The sequence below is a fragment of the Aspergillus lucknowensis genome (assembly GCF_044049455.1).
Source record: "Aspergillus lucknowensis strain CBS 449.75 chromosome Unknown BJX67scaffold_64, whole genome shotgun sequence".
NCBI classification, from domain to species: domain Eukaryota; kingdom Fungi; phylum Ascomycota; class Eurotiomycetes; order Eurotiales; family Aspergillaceae; genus Aspergillus; species Aspergillus lucknowensis.
In genome coordinates, this window is record NW_027263608.1 from 42227 (window position 1) to 57460 (window position 15234).

General features: G+C 52.2%; 5 protein-coding genes across 5 annotated transcripts; 3 read left to right on the forward strand and 2 right to left on the reverse strand.

The window, feature by feature from the left end:
• Positions 1-822: 822 nt before the first annotated feature.
• BJX67DRAFT_385431 (uncharacterized protein) lies at positions 823-2409 on the forward strand (the record flags this gene model as incomplete). Its single annotated transcript, XM_071033857.1, has 6 exons — positions 823-1001; positions 1050-1201; positions 1252-1610; positions 1658-1933; positions 1982-2092; positions 2146-2409. The coding sequence occupies 6 exons, from the start codon at positions 823-825 to the stop codon at positions 2407-2409; spliced, it is 1341 nt and encodes a 446-aa protein (XP_070881602.1).
• A 488-nt stretch (positions 2410-2897) lies between these two features.
• Positions 2898-5571, forward strand: BJX67DRAFT_385432 (uncharacterized protein; the record flags this gene model as incomplete). Its single annotated transcript, XM_071033858.1, has 3 exons — positions 2898-3143; positions 3201-3623; positions 3673-5571. The coding sequence occupies 3 exons, from the start codon at positions 2898-2900 to the stop codon at positions 5569-5571; spliced, it is 2568 nt and encodes an 855-aa protein (XP_070881603.1).
• Positions 5572-8026: 2455 nt separating this feature from the next.
• Positions 8027-11167, reverse strand: BJX67DRAFT_385433 (ankyrin repeat-containing domain protein; the record flags this gene model as incomplete). The annotated part of the gene is made up of 5 exons (XM_071033859.1): positions 8027-9500; positions 9611-10553; positions 10606-10725; positions 10782-10996; positions 11055-11167. 5 exons carry the CDS (start codon positions 11165-11167, stop codon positions 8027-8029), a joined length of 2865 nt encoding a protein of 954 aa, XP_070881604.1.
• A 1112-nt stretch (positions 11168-12279) lies between these two features.
• On the forward strand, positions 12280-13143 carry BJX67DRAFT_365902 (uncharacterized protein). Its single transcript, XM_071030321.1, has 2 exons — positions 12280-12734; positions 12799-13143. The coding sequence occupies exons 1-2, from the start codon at positions 12417-12419 to the stop codon at positions 12838-12840; spliced, it is 360 nt and encodes a 119-aa protein (XP_070881605.1). The 5' UTR covers positions 12280-12416; the 3' UTR covers positions 12841-13143.
• Positions 13144-14414: 1271 nt separating this feature from the next.
• Positions 14415-15014, reverse strand: BJX67DRAFT_365905 (uncharacterized protein). Its single transcript, XM_071030322.1, has 3 exons — positions 14811-15014; positions 14635-14756; positions 14415-14578 (listed from the first exon to the last, which is right to left on the reverse strand). The coding sequence occupies exons 1-3, from the start codon at positions 14950-14952 to the stop codon at positions 14537-14539; spliced, it is 306 nt and encodes a 101-aa protein (XP_070881606.1). The 5' UTR covers positions 14953-15014; the 3' UTR covers positions 14415-14536.
• Between the last annotated feature and the right edge of the window lie 220 nt (positions 15015-15234).

A 15234-nucleotide genomic window follows, 5' to 3' on the forward strand; every position in this document is an offset into this window, starting at 1 on the left:
TCGCTAACCTGCCGCGAAAACGACGGAACATACCCGCCTCCATGCCGCGGAGGTTGCCAGTTATTGTTATTTCTAGCAAAGGGTAAAGGTGTGGCGGCGGCTCCTCCCGGCCCAGGAACAGCCTCTCGGTCCTGACGGGCCCCGTTATTATGATTAGTTCTGATCATTCCGCTCTGACCAGCGCTCTGGGGGATCCTCATTGCGGGATGAGTATCTGCTCCAGCTGGGCTGCTCAAGGAATGCGGCTGCGCACTCCTAGTTCCAGACCAGGGCACGGAGGCGCCTCCATGACGTTGTGGTTCGCCATACTGCCGGAGGTGTGGCATCGTCGTGGCGCGGGTGGGTTGACTTGGCGTTGCGGTGGAACTTGGAGTGTGGTGTGGACTTGAGATGTCGCGAGTGGCTTCTTGGACTTGGCTGGTTGGGGATCGGATTGATGGGGAGGATGAGGAGCTTTCGTGGGAGGAAGGGTGGGTTGTTGAGCGGCGGAAGAGCCGGTCGATCAGCGAGGATGTGTTGCGCCGGGTGATGTTTTCCCCTCGACCTCCACCCTCGTGTCTGTGGTGCTGGGGTTCCGGCATGCTGTGCTGTCTGTCGATACGAGGTCAGGATCGAGTGATGAATGAAGACCGACGAGAGTGTTTTGGGGTCTGGGGGTGAAAGGAGCATTCTGCGTGTTTGCCGCACAGCCTCAGCCTCGTCAATGTCGATCGCTGATCGCTGCGTGGATGGCTTTTTGTGACACTCGTTTCTTGTTTTGCCCCATCTGAAGCTGAAGTGCGGGATCTTGACGACAGATCGGACGCAGATGATTGATGTGAGATGGAAGGACTCTTTAATGATCTTGCTGGGCTGCCATTCTCGCGAAGAGACGACAGCTCGTCTTCGCTGGCCGGTGCCTCTGTCGACGTTTTGGACTGGGTGGAAGGTGTTGAGTATCCTTCTGCTGAGAGGAAGCTCCTCAGCGATCTCGCGGAGTCAAGACCCTCCCTCAGAGTCATGTTTGTATCTCTTTGCACTATTCTTGAGATGTCAACTAACGGCCGCAGTATTACGCCGGTGCATTGGACGGATGCCTCCTTTGCGGCCGTGTTGGGATTTCTCATCCGCCACTACAGAATCCCAACGGCCTTCATTGAAGCCGAGTCACGGGCTGTGACGCACGCTTTCGGCTCTCTGGATACCAGCGACGGATACAGATGTACGCCTACCTTCCAGATGGATAATCGGTTAGAAAGACTAATCCCCCAGGCTGCTGGTTCAACTTCCTCTGCAAGAACATCACCGTGCAAGAGGCCCCTGAGTCAGGACTCCTAATCCGTGGTCCGAGCTACGGCGTCCCGGAGCTGCGACAGAGCGACCTCACGTGGATCCGCTCGGGGTTTTTCCTACGATGGCCGATTGACTCCAAGTTGGAGTCGCATCTAACGCTCATCTCGTTTGGCTGCGATACCGCCTCGCAGAGGCTGCGGCGGATCTCGTTGGGCGCTGTGCGGGATGGCGTGCTGCGAGATCCGCTGAGCTTGTTTGTTGTTATTCTCCATGAGCTGTCTGCGCAGATGGATCGGACGGTTTGGGATCTTTCGGACGTTTTCAGGGGGATTGAATGGGTATGTTCCTCAATCGGAACAGCACGGGAAGCGACTGATCGGTATAGAAAGCGATGAGTTTGAGTCGTGATCGGGAATCATTTACGGGCCTTCATAACATCTCGAAGCATATCATATACCTCCAGGAGGGATCGGATGCCGTGCTCATGACCGTAGAGGGACTATCTACTCTGCACGACGACTTTTCCGGGGGCGCAACAATTGACCAACTGGAGGCTGTTCGTATAACGCGCAGAACCATCGCCCAGGTGGAATCCGAATTTCAGACGATCAAGCTGAGGGTAAAGAGTCTGGATAGGAGGATGCAGAACGTGATTGCATTGGTATGTCCTCCCTCTCTACGAAAACCCAACGCCACTCATACCTTGCAGTCATTCCACCTTGTCACTCAGGAGGGAAACACGCTGCTCCAGTCCGACAGTAATACAATGGCCACGATCGCTTTCGTGACGTTGGTCTTCTTACCAATCACTACGGTCTCTGTAAGTCTCTCCCTCGTCGTCGAGTCTCCTCCTTCTCCACTAACGCATCGCAGACGGTATTTGGCAGCCAGTTCTTCAATACATCCCCCGGCAATACCTCTCTCGAAGTTTCGAACGATTTCTGGATTTTCTGGGTCGTCTCGATCCCCCTTACCCTGGCCGTCCTTCTGGGATGGTCGCTCTGGCGGAAGCAGAACGTCAATGATCAGAGGGCGTGGAAGTCTGTCCTTGGCTCATTTCTCGGACGAGGCTGGCGAGTGGGGAAATTGGAGCGTAGGACGACTCAGCCTGGCGAGTCTGAGATGGGGAAAGGCTGATTGCAGCCTCGACGGTTGTTGGATGCAGGGTTATGGGAGAAGATACAACACCTCTGCCGCGCGTTCTTTCATCGCCTCTCGGGGACAAAGCAAGATAGATGCAGTTTGCCCTGAGGTGAAAAGCTTCAAGTTGACATCGTGTGCGCCCATTCGCGTGCGGGTGACGCGCCGCGTCGATCTCTATCAACGACGGCGCCCATCGACGCCCTGTTGGGGATGGCGTCGTGCAATGTGTGGTCCGCAGCCACATTCGTCTCTTGTCTTTGCTGGATTGGAAAAAGCAAATATATCATGTCTCAAATGTCCTTTGCCAACTCCCCACCCCTCCTCCACGGGGCGCAGCCCCTGCGACGCTTAATCCATCCCCTGCGGGGGTACAGATGCGGCTCAAATCCACCACCACTAGTGTTAAATTCGATCGAAGCCTCATCAATGTCGTGTTTTGATTTCTCCCAACCTACCCACGGAGAGTTTCCCGGATAACCCAAATGGCTAACGCCGACTCTGCCCTGGATCCGAGTCCCTCGTCCCAGCTGGTAAGCGTCACGCCACGCGCCTTCCAACCCGTAACCACCCTTTATAACGACAGGCAGGCGCCGGGCCAAGATATACCGCATCCCGTCCAATCGCCGTCAGCGGTGGCGGCATCCCAAACGGACAGCATTGATGTACCGCAGGAAGGGGCCGTCAACGCAGTTTCCCCTGTTGACCCTAATAGTAATACGACCCACGGAGTGAGTCCTCGCCCTCAACCAATTTCTTCCACTCCCTGACCTGGTCTACTGCCGTAGGACTCTTACGAGTTGAATGCAAGAGCCCAGCCCAGTTCCCTCGACCCCATGGCGACTCCTTCTTTCCCCACCGGTTGGGTCGGTGTTCAACGACCCATCGATCATCCTGGCCTCACCTATACCGATCGCAATGTATACCGCCACCGCGACGTTCTGAGCCGGGTGTGGGAAGGCCCTGACGACGATCGATACCTCAGCCCGACAGATGGCCGCCTGCAGAAGCTGGTCGTCCAAGCAACAGAGGCCGTCCGACGCGGTCCCCGGAACGCGACGTGGAGTCGGACCAACATGCGCGAGGTCACCCCGATTCATCTCAGAGTCGTTTTCTGGGTGTTGAAGGACAGGATTGAGGGCAGACAGGAGGAGGTGACGGCGGAGATGTGCCTGAAGTGGCTGCCGGCTTGTGCGGCTATCTTTGCTCTGGTAACCGCTTATCCATTCCCTGTTTTCGATATTTCTAATACGCGGCCAGTTGTTTGTTCCGGCGGACCTTGGAGGTGAGGTGCTTAACAATGGCTTCTACGAGCAGTTCAAGTACCACTTTTGGGGGTATTCGTATATTCCGAGTAATCCACGCGAGGCCACTGGCCCGCCAACGGAGTTGCCGTTGACATCTCCTTGGGACGTCAATGGTATCGCGGAGCGGCCTCTACGCCCTCGATACCTGTGTTTCCTAACCGAAGGCGACGGGGTCGAGCCAATGCGTGTGGACAAGTGGGAGAAGGAGCACGGACGCGAAGCAATCCTCCAATACGTCTTCATCTCCTATACCTCTGCGCAGTTCCAAGGAAAGGAGGACTGGGAGGCGCTGCATGTCATTGCTGCCGCCGCTGCTCGAAGTGCCGGAGTGTCTGCATACTGGATCTCGTGTAGCTGCATGCCAGAGCCCGATCAGGTCGCCGAAGATGTCTTCCGAATCAGCGACGTTGTCCGCGGAGCGCATTCCCTTGCAATCATCCTCGGCCCCCCAGTGACCGACCCCTCGTCAGACCCGGATATGGACGCCATGCTACGCCACTGGGGTGAGCGGATATGGACATTCCCAGAGGTGCTCCTCAGCCCCACGGAGCGGCCAATCTCGATATACAACCGGAACGGAGATATCTCGAACCCTCTTCTCGTTGCGAAGCGGAATTTCCCGGCCAAGGCCTGGGAAGATGCGCCCGTCTCCAGACAGCTGGTTGACCATTACGAAGGCTCCATCATCCTGAGCCCGCTCGAGCTCGTCACACTGGCCCTGCAGTGTCTGAGCATGCGCGCGGACAACACGAGAGCCTTCCTTCCAGGCGACTTAACATACGTGCTGATGGGACTGCTGCGACGCAGACCAAGAGTCAACCCCGAGAACACTGCATTCCAAGAGTTCTGCCGACTCTCCCTGGCAAACGACAGTAACCGACTCCTCGAACGCCTGGTCTGCCTCTTCCCCAACGATAGAAACCAACCGTGGCACCATATCGACGACGTCTGGGGCCGCAGCCTATGGGATATCTCCCCCCTCTGCCAAGTAGACGGCGTCGGACGCGACGACACCGTGATACTAGGCGGCGGCTTCGCAGCGCCCATCCGGTACAAGTCGTTCTCCCCAGTCAACCTCCGCCTGCGCAATACCGTCAAGCGCATGGTCGCGCGCTTCGCCGTCCGCATCGTCCCAATGTTGTTCATCCTGGGCGTAACATTGCTCGCAGGCACCGGGTCCCGAGGCGGTGATTTCGGCGTCATCACCGCTCTGGGCTGGCTCTTCATGGGCCCTGCAATCCTGATGACCCTCGCCTCGCCGTATCTCCTGGCAAGCCTGTACGTCGGGAAGCCTTGGCGCGCGCAACCGTGGCTCTTCGGATTCGAGGGGTACATGAATATCACCGAGATAGAGACCCTCATCTTCGGGACGAACCTGCACAGACTAAAATGGAGCCCCTACTCAAGTCCCCTCTCGCGTCACGAAAATATAAACGGCGAGTGCTTCGGCGTGGATCCAACGGAGGACTCGGCGACTAGGGATCTCGTCACCCGGTGCAGAGAGTCGACGTACGGCGAAGAAAAAGTGTTCACGATCGTTGACACAAATCTCATGACGGTTACGCTGTATACGGCGGTCAGACCGCCCGTGGCGCTGGTGCTGTGTGGGAGCGAGGGCGGTATGCAGCGCGGGCTGTTGTGTTCGTATGACTGGACGACACAGACGCTGTACAGGGAGAGCGTTATGCGTGTTGATACGATGGTGCTGGAGCGGATGAATCGCATAGACCGGTTTCGGTTAGGGTTGAAGAGGCCGCTTGCGACGGCGGTCGTCGCCGCGCCTTGGTATGGCGATGGTGCTCCGCAGGCTGCTCAGCCGCCCAACAACATCATGGCGTACGAAGGTGTATGAGGCGCAGGAAGCTTTATCTTTCCTTGTATTATTTTGGAGATTGTCACGAGGTCTAGCTGGGACTGGGCATAGAAAAATCTGGTTCTCGTACTGGATGAGGTTTTCGGTTCTTCCGGCTGCACTGCATTACTCATCTTTATGTATCATACTTCCAGCTTACATTCTTATATATTGTTAGAATGAAAGCCTTTAACGAGAGGAAGCAAGTCTTTTTGTGTATGATTGTGCCTTCTACCAGTCTCAGACGTACTTGTAAAAGATTCGTGTTGTGGATTTGTTCGTATAATCTGCAACTATAATCTGTCTCGGAAGTCCCATATTCATCTCCACCGGAGCTCTCGCCTGCATTGGCAATAGAGACCAGGTCCTAGTTTTGGTAAAATCATGCCGACACCGAAAGCAGGTCGCTCAAGATGTCCCGTAAATCCCGCCGGGAGATAATGCACGGACAGCAGGAGGATTGCGCTGTCATTTCAGCAACCTAACTGCTCTCCAGTCTCCGGTAGAGCCATGCAAAGCACGCACGCAAGAGGATAAGTAAACAGCATGAGCCAGTTGCATTAACAAATACTATCTGGTAAGGTATTGCCAATGCACTGTTGGCACCGACTGACGACAGACAGACAACAGACAGACAACAGACAGACAACAGACAGACAACAGACAGACAACAGACAGACAAACTATCAAGCACTAAAGGAGCGACAGCAGAACCACTCAATCCATCAAAACACGAATCTCTCCATTACCATGTCCAAAGAGGCGCAGACGCACACGCAGACCATCAAACCAAGCTATGCAAGTCACTTCATTGTTCTACATACAGTACCACAGCGCGCAAGGGACAAAGGACAAGGAACAATTACACTTCCTTCCAAGCCCGGCCAGATTGATAATGCAAGCCACCTGGCAAGCCAAGCCCGCATTAAGTAACTAGCAGTAGATAATACTGCAGGTAAGCGGCCAGGAAATGCAGAACGAGGCCGGCGCGTCCAGCGGGCAGTTGGTGATGCAGGTGAAGTAGTCATCGCTGCATTCGCGGGTAGACACCTTGAAGCCGTCGTCGGTCTCTGTGATTTGCTCGGCTGTTTGTCAAAGTGTGACTAGACTAGTCTAGTCACTCTCCTTTCCGGGGTTTTGGGACGGGGACGGACCCTTTAGTGCACTTGACGCGGCGACGAAGGCGAGGGGGAGAATGGCGGATGAGAGACGCATTTTGAAGAGGGAAGTAGAGGGATAAAGTCTTTGGTTTGGTTTAGATTGAAGAACCTGGTGACTGACTGAAGAGTGTAGTGTTGTGTGGAAATGATCAGGCTCAACGGGGTGGTCGAGAGCCCTTAAATACCTTTTTGAGCTGTATATGTATCCATCGGACGACCTGTATACTCATATCGGGCATATCGGGTTATTGCCCTAATCGAGGTGTATTTTGCGCGGCAGCGCCAGAAACCGAGGTAGTATTCGGTGACTACTTAGTATCAACTGTGGCTTAGAGGACTGGCAATTGGGAGCATTATTGGATGACGTGGAAAAACGCGTATACTGTTCAAATCAGCCCCCAGGTTGTGTAAGACCATTCAGCTTTTTCGGAAATGAATACGTGTTGTTGGATTCGGGGATTTTCAACGGCATCAAAGTAAGAGACAGGGCTCGGGAAGCCTGTGCTAGTGCTGAGCTTGGCCGCTTGGCCGGGGTCGAAGGCTGGGGAATTGGCCCGGGGATGTCGGGCTGGGAATGCAATACAGAGTTGCTTACTGGTCCGCGCATAAAGATACTCATTCGCATACGGGCGGTGTTCCGTGCATCGTGGGTTGGCCTAACGTGGGACACAGCGGCCGTATAGATTAAAGTAGATTAAGTTCACGGGGTATCCTGCATCGGCGGAAGGGAGGCGCAGTTACCTACTAGTAGCGAGAGACGCCGCCCCCACAGTATCCTGCATAGACCCTGCCTAGGGCTGACTGTTGATATTAAATATGTTTCTCTCACAGACCCAGTTGGGTAGTTGGCTGGTCTATTGACATGCACCGGCCGACTGAGATAGTCCCACCGGATGGTATTAGCCGCTCTTGCAGACTTCAGACCCTGATCGGGGCCGAAAACCGGGATTTAATTATCTGCTCTGGGGTTTAGAGCTGCAGGGTTAAAAGAGAACGTTGTTCTAGGATAACAATAACAAGTATGATTTAGATTGCGATGCTGACAGGCCAGAATCACGGGTGCCTTCAAAGAACAGTATTGCCACTATCGCAGTACCTGGGAATATGCTGAGTGCTTCGTGCCGAGGTGGAGATGATTGCCAGTCTTCTGACAAGTGGACCCCCGGAGCAGTGAACGTGGAGGGATTTGGCTGGAGACTGAAGCAGATAACTACTATTCTCAAAAGACTAGTGTGATTGTAGAGAAAATAAGTGCTACTGCGCGCTAGTTGGCAAGGTATCCAACCAAAACCCTGTTAACAGGGAGATCCATGAGAGGATCTCGCTCTCAGGTGGTCCTTCAACAAGTCAGCGATAGCAAAATGCCCAAATTCCTTTGCTCCGACAACGGCACTCTGAAACCAGTTATACCCATCTCCACTCAATTTAATACCGGCGTTCAAAAGCAACTGCACCATATCAATCCGCCCGTACATAGCCGCTTCTTGTAGAGCCGTCCTACCCCAAAAGGTGGAAGGCGGCTCGTTAACATCAGCGCCGGCCTCGATCAGCTTCACTGCAATGCCTACATAGCCTCCCTTCGCGGCAGCCTGGAGAGCGGTGATTCCGCTGCCCAAATTAGGGGGTGCTGTGGCATCTGCTCCAGCCCCCAGAAGGAGCTCGACAATATCGATATCACCAACACTGGCAGCTATCTGGAGGGCAGTTCTTCCTTTCCCTCCACCAGCTGGAGTATTCGCAAAGGCCCCGGCTTGTAACAAGAGCTGAACTAACTCTCTATTTCCTGCCCCTGCCGCTGACTGCAATACTGTGCTACCGTAGCTGTCGCCTGGGAGATTGGTGTCGGCGCCATGTTCTAGCAGCAGTCGAGTTAACTCGACGCTTTCCTTTTTAACCGCTGCATTGAGTGCCGTCGTTCCCAACGCCTCCGCTGCGGGGGCGTTCACATCTGCTCCTTCTTCGAGAAGAAGCTTGACTATGTCCGAATGTGGGTTCTTGACTGCTTCCTGCAGTGCTGTTCGTCCTCCTACGTCGCTCACTGGGGCGTTAACATCAGCATGATATTGGAGGAGAAGCTGAACTATTTTCATATCTCCTCGACCGGATGCTGCCTGGAGAGCAGTCTTCCCCCGATTTCTAGCAGCTGGTATATTCGGGTTGGAGCCATGTTCAAGGAGGAGTTTCACGACTTCAATAGTACCGTGCTCAGCTGCCGCCTGCAAAGGTGTTCGCCCTTCCTCGTCTAGGTCGACGAGGTAATTTGTCTCCGCACCCCAGACGAGGAGGGTCTCGGTAATCTCGTAATTACCAGCCTCTGCAGCAAACGCTAGGGCTCTTTTTCCAGATACACTAGACCCCGGGGCATCGTAATCTGCCCCATGAAGCAAAAGCAGGTAAACCAGGCTTGCTTTATTACTCCGAACTGCAGCCTGTAGTGCAGTATACCCCCCATAACGGGCGGCGGGAGCATCGATATTTGCACCTGCGTCCAACAAATATTGCACTAGCTCAGAATCTCCTCTGAGTGCTGCCGCTTGGAGCGCAGTAAGTCCATCTGTTCCAGCAGCCGGTGCGTTCACATCCGCCCCATACCCCAGAAGCAGTTGAACCACTTCAATTGTATTATGGCGGGCAGCTGCCTGTATTGCCGTAAGGCCCCAGCTACCTGCGGGAGCATTCACATCGGCACCAGCTGCTAACAAAAGCTTGACCATTTCAATCGAGCCGTCAGTGGCTGCGACTTGGATCGCAGTCGCATTCTCTCTGTGTCTGTGCGCATTAATGTTACCACCGGCGTCCAGTAGACGTTCAACAACTGCAACATTTCCAGACCTCACTGCGCCGACAATAGGGGGTTCGTCACAGAGAGGATCATTTACTTCGGCCCTTCTTTTAGCAGGATGTCCGCTAATTCAAGGTTGCCAACCTCTGCGGCGGTATGCAGCACTGTTACCCATAGTTCTCCTCCAAGGTGATTGATATCGGCCCCCTTGTTTAGCAGTAGTTTAACCATGTCAACATCGCCATTGCGTACTGCTAACTGCAAAACCGTATTCCTCCCGACGTATCGGCCTACGGAACCGGAATCATTAACATCAGCATGGTGATCCAACAGTAGGTCAACCAAAGTCATATTGCCATCCTCAACTGCATAATAAAGAGGGCTTGGCTCATACCAGTCGCTGCCTCCATTTGCATCTGCACCCTTATCCAGTAGAACTCGAACAATATCCTCAAACCCTTGCTTGGTTGCGTATTGAAGGGCTGTGATTGTTCTACCAAAGTTTCCTGGTACATGGACGCCCGCAGGAACACCAGCTTCAAGGAGGAGTTCAACGAGTGGCGTGTTTCCATCTCGCACAGCTGCGGAAAGAAGCTTTTCCAGAGCGGCCCGGGTCGCAGGTGATTGTTCCCGTGCAAATCGTTGAGCAGTGCCAGGTTCGACAAGCTTTTGTATATCCTGGAAGAATTCGCTAAAACCCAACTCACTGAAAAAGGTGTTTGAGAGCAGGTAAATAAGTACAGTCAAGTACTGCTCTTTTGAGTTATTATCAATTTTGCAAATCTCATTGCCCATTGTCGGATTGTCTGAAGCAGGAGCTTCAGGGAGCAGGGCGCGCAAGTTAGAATGAAAGCGCCGAACCGCAATTTGGCAAGGCTGAACAAGCTCTTGCCTTAATGAGTCATGAATGTTTGTCGACAGTGTACGTGCGACCGCTTGGGCTATTGATAACGTCTCAGAGCCTCCAGAGCAAGATACGAAGCCGCGCGAGATGTTGGGAATATTCGCCGCAATTTGTGCGAGATCGGGGAAAGGGTTTCCTGGTTCAATATTAGCACGATGTTGATTTTCGAATAGGGCCCGCCTGTATACCTCGAGTAGCGATGGAGCGCAAAAACTCAAACCAAGGAAGATTGTCGAAGAGATATGAGTTTGGGGTTACCGCTGGAGGCGTGCATACATAGACCCCTTCTGGAGTCGTGGGACTTGGAGCTGGAGGATATGTCAGTTAAGGTGGGTAAAGAAAGGTTTAGTAGTGGATAATATACCCTGACCGTAGCGCTCCTTGAGGCTAGGAAAATCGTGTCGTCGGGTCTCCTTGTCGACCCTGGGTTTCGAAGCCAGTATGCCATCAATGTAGACATTGTACGCCTTGCGAGCTCGTTTCGACTTTGTGATGCGGTGGTTGACGGCTCTCCACTCTTGACTTTTCAAATTCTTGCGAAAGCTCCAGGCTTTGAACTTGCGATTATATTGATCGGGCCTGGTGGTGTTGTGAGTGACGAATTCTGAGTTCAAAATCCAGGGGATAAGTTTCATACGTTGCGCAGAAGTTGAATCTCTCCCGCATCGACCTCACGATATCGTCAACTTTCTTGTCCTCCACCACGTAGAGTTCCCAGAGGACCTGCTTATACTCTTCCCAATTCGGCATCTCGATTCTGGGAGGGAACGTTGGTGTCAGCCAGAATAGCCCTTCACTTGGAAGGGTTGACCCTTTTTAGTGGAGCGGCAATTTCCAACAGTTGGTCATGAGTTGGCGAAAGAAACCCGGTGCCGGGGCGGAGGATGTTGATCTTATGTTTCCACGATTAGATCAATGCGATGAAGAGGGCTGGAAAGGAGGTTGTGTGGACAACGACGTGCCCTCTTATACACAGGGAAGGAGCTCAACAGGTTCACCGTCTGAGGCCGTGAGGCTGACACTGGGTTGGCCCTTCTGCCCCAGAGACTCCTGTTATTGGTCAGATCCAAAATCGTTGTGCGGCCCGTGGGCCCACTTTAGAAGTGGGCCTTGCCCCCAGGTGTTCAAATACCGACCAACGACGTCACGTTGCCAGGTGGTGATTTCCAAATTCCTGAAGAGATGTGATTGGGCGAATCCAAAATAGACATGGCGAGTTTGTCCACCTGGGCAAGGAGTGTCGAAAGGGCTGCGAAGTACAAGGATCGACTTCTTGCTTGAAAGATGTCAGCGCCGCGACACCACCGTCCCGCGATGAGCAAAAAGGTCCAGAACTCCGACAAATGAGGTGAGCGATGATTCGTCAGTTCCAAAATTTGATTTCAAGTTCTGATGGCTGTCTGAGCGACGCTCTGACTTGTGGCGCGAAAATCTCCTCTGCCCAACGTTCGTGCCTTTGCACCAAATTTCCATGAAATAATTTGTTCCACGGGGATGGCTTCAGCCGAGCGAAAACGGCATGCTCGAATCCGCGAAAAGGGGAGCTGGAAGACAATGCCCTGGGGTGTCCAGCCTCATTCGGTCGCAAGACTCAGTGGAAGGAACATTTGCACGGCCCCATTGAGGTACAATCGCTGAAACTCAAAGAGCTGCGTATCACTCGTACATTATTACAACACGCCTAGGAGTGAACATTCTGAAGAAGATCCACGGCCAGGCTGGGCGACGGATATTAAGGTCCTGGAATCCACCGGCCAATGAGATTTCAGTCCTTGATGATCGGTCTCCACCCTGACTCTTGCAGGTGGTCAGGTTCCAAACGGGTTAACCTACCTGCCACTCACATCATGGTTGGCTTTGGCCTTCTTCAACAAGCACAAGGGCGAAATGCTCCTCTTATTTCTCGTACATATATTTACCTCCCTTCTATCCCCAGGACTTCTTTGCCTTTCCATTATTCAAATGGAACTTCATCGGTCGCAGAAGTTACCCAAAGCAAATGGCCCTGTCAACGGAATCCATCATTGCGCTGATCGCGCTTCTTGTAACTGGGCCACCATCTCTCCTTCTTGCGTGGAACTATTTCAGACGAAGATTTCACTTGGGTGTTCTGGCTTCGCGTAGCCGTGGCACATCGAGTGAGTTTGGCAACTCTTTCTTCTTCTCGCGTGATAATCTTACCAGTTCTTCTATAGGTCTGGTATCCGACTTGGTTAACCTTGAACCCATCCCCCACCATGCTGTGTGGCGGCGACGCGAAGAACTAGAAGCATTTTCCGAAGCAGAGCTGTATACTCGGCGGGCTCGGATAGATCTTGTATTTCCGTTTGTCTACTTTGGCCCTTATTATTTTGTGAGTCGTAACACTGACGGAAACGAAGTATCTATCGCAGGTTTCCATTTCCGTGGAGCATATGTGTTAGGGCTGGGATTCCTCTTGAACATAGAAGAAGAGAACAATCTCGAGTATATTGATAGAGACTGTGTTTACCATCAACTTTGTCTGGTGTTGGGGCTTGAAGGGACCATTGTTTAGAACGGGTGACCTGTTTCCCATGGAATATAAATACCAGAACCCAGAATGAAAAACCATGTCGGTAGCTTCGCTGTGATATGGGCAGCAAGTGTATACAGTACGAAAACCCACTGGCAGCACAGCTGGAGCCATAATACTCAGGCTGATTTGGTTTCACCCAGCCATAGACCACAGTGAAAAATAGATAGCATCAATTTCGAAGACGCCGGTATTAACTGCCTTCTTCTGTCCGCCAGAATGCCAGAGGTAGGAGATTGGTGTACAATTTTGGTCGACGAAAATTTCCGAACTTTGCGCCATAGTCTGCGGGCGGCTGATTAACTTTTCACTGTCAGATCAATGCAATGAATAGAGACAGGAACGAGATACTGTGGGCAATAATATTCCTTCCGATACACCAGGAAGGACGGGAGCTTCTCAGATTTACTGTCTGAGGCGGTGAGTCCCTTCTATTTGAAATATTTCCGTGTTATTGGTCAGATCCAGAATCTCAAGGTTCCGTGGAAGGAGGTTGTGCGGCCCATTGAACTTCTGTGGAAGTGGGGTCTCCGCCCAATTCCCAGATGCTTGGGGAGATATGATTGGGCGAATCCAAAATAGACATGGCGAGTTCCTGGGGTGGAAGGTTGGGGCAACCGAGTGCCATTCCCGAGTCTCGGTTCTCGAACAATATTGAAACATTTTTGTGTTCCTGGCTAGCCTTTCCCAAGCTATGCCACAATCATATCATGTTGATGTTATTGCAAGAGGCTCTTGACTCCAGAATAACCTCTTCCCAAACCTGTCAGTGTAACGTGTCGGGATTCGGCGAAACAATTCAGCCAAGGGTACACTGGGGGTCGGCGGACAACCAGTGGCCCATACAGGAGAAGAGGTAAATTCAAGAAAACAGAAGAACCAGTATTGCATGAAGAATAAGATATTTTGCTTGGAACATTCAAGGAATTTAATGCTCCGTTCCACCAGCTCGAAAGCGCGAGACCGTGGCGGAAACTTTCTCGAGTCCGTCCGCAAAACATGCAATTCTATTGGTTCGTTTTTTTTTTTTTTTGTTTTGTTTTGTTCTTTCCCTTGGGATCGAAATTTTTCAAAGCGCAACTTCGGCTACCGTGCGATAGGACCAATTGATATAAAGGATGCTGTGGCATAGATCCAATTGGAGTTTGTTCAAAGTGCTATAGAATCGCAAGTGGATTTGGGAAAGTGTTAATTAGCTCGTGGATGTGACACTGAGGTTGAACCTTGATGCTGGGCACTCAGGAACCGTATCGCGGAATAACTCTGCCTCAAGCAGCTTCCGCCGGCCGCAGCGCCCGAGAGGCTCGCGATTGCAGAATAGCCTCTTCCCCGCCCTATGTGGTTGTTAGTTATGTTTCAGTTCATGTTTCTGAATTCTGGGTTTCTGATGTGTGGTTTACTGTTTACATTGCACGGAAAACAGGTGAACAACTTTAAGCGATGGTCTATTCAAATATCAAAACGAGATTAGGCTGACGTGAAACACAGTTTCTTCAAATATACTTGAGATCGCTTTTTTAGTCTAGTTTGCGCTAAATGGCGATCAAGAGCACTTCACGACCCTCCTAGCACATCTGATCCACGGAAATAGAAACCTGCGATAGGTACTTTATTCCTGTAAGTGCTATGGAATGATCAGGAGACGAGAAAGACAAACACATACAAGATCAGTTCGAGCCCTCCGAGTATACTGCCCTGTCTCAGGAAATCTTTGTAGTTCTTCGCAACGCCGTGGCGTGACAAGGCTGGGCATGGGTTCGAGGGGGACCAAGTCGGATAGTAGACCTAGAAGATTTGGTAAGATGGTCGCTTGAGAGGAAAGAACTTGTGAGTACTCACTTGATGTGTCAGGGCTGCGCGGAGACATAGTACGTCGGTGAGATCTCTGTCTCAAATAATTCCAGACAAGAAGTAGTAGAGACGGTGTCCCCGTTATGAGAAGCCCAACCAGAGCAATCGTAGCTTCGGTTGACAGGGGCATTTGCGTCGGATACTTTTGGGGTTGATGAATTTTAATTTGAATTTGAATAATGAAAAGGCAAAAGGGCCCTTAAGTAGCCCTTGGGGGCTCATATAAACGTCAGACAGACCAAAGATCGTCTCTGAATTCCTCTTTCCCAACCCGCCACTGGCAAGCAATCCCATTCGCGAATTCCAGAATCCTACTGCAGGCGCTTCCAGGGCATGATTGGCTCAATCCAGTTGCAGGCGCTCCCCGGATATCATTGGTTCAATCCAGTTGCAGGCGCTCCCCAGATATCAT

Coding starts and splice junctions, on each gene's coding strand:
- BJX67DRAFT_365902 (XM_071030321.1), top strand. CDS start 12,417: ATGGCCCTGTCAACGGAATCCATCATTGCGCTGATCGCGCTTCTTGTA. Junction 12,735..12,798: donor GGCGGGCTCGGATAGATCTT/GTATTTCCGTTT, acceptor ACGGAAACGAAG/TATCTATCGCAGGTTTCCAT.
- BJX67DRAFT_365905 (XM_071030322.1), bottom strand. CDS start 14,952: ATGCCCCTGTCAACCGAAGCTACGATTGCTCTGGTTGGGCTTCTCATA. Junction 14,757..14,810: donor GCGCAGCCCTGACACATCAA/GTGAGTACTCAC, acceptor CAAATCTTCTAG/GTCTACTATCCGACTTGGTC. Junction 14,579..14,634: donor GGAGGGCTCGAACTGATCTT/GTATGTGTTTGT, acceptor ACAGGAATAAAG/TACCTATCGCAGGTTTCTAT.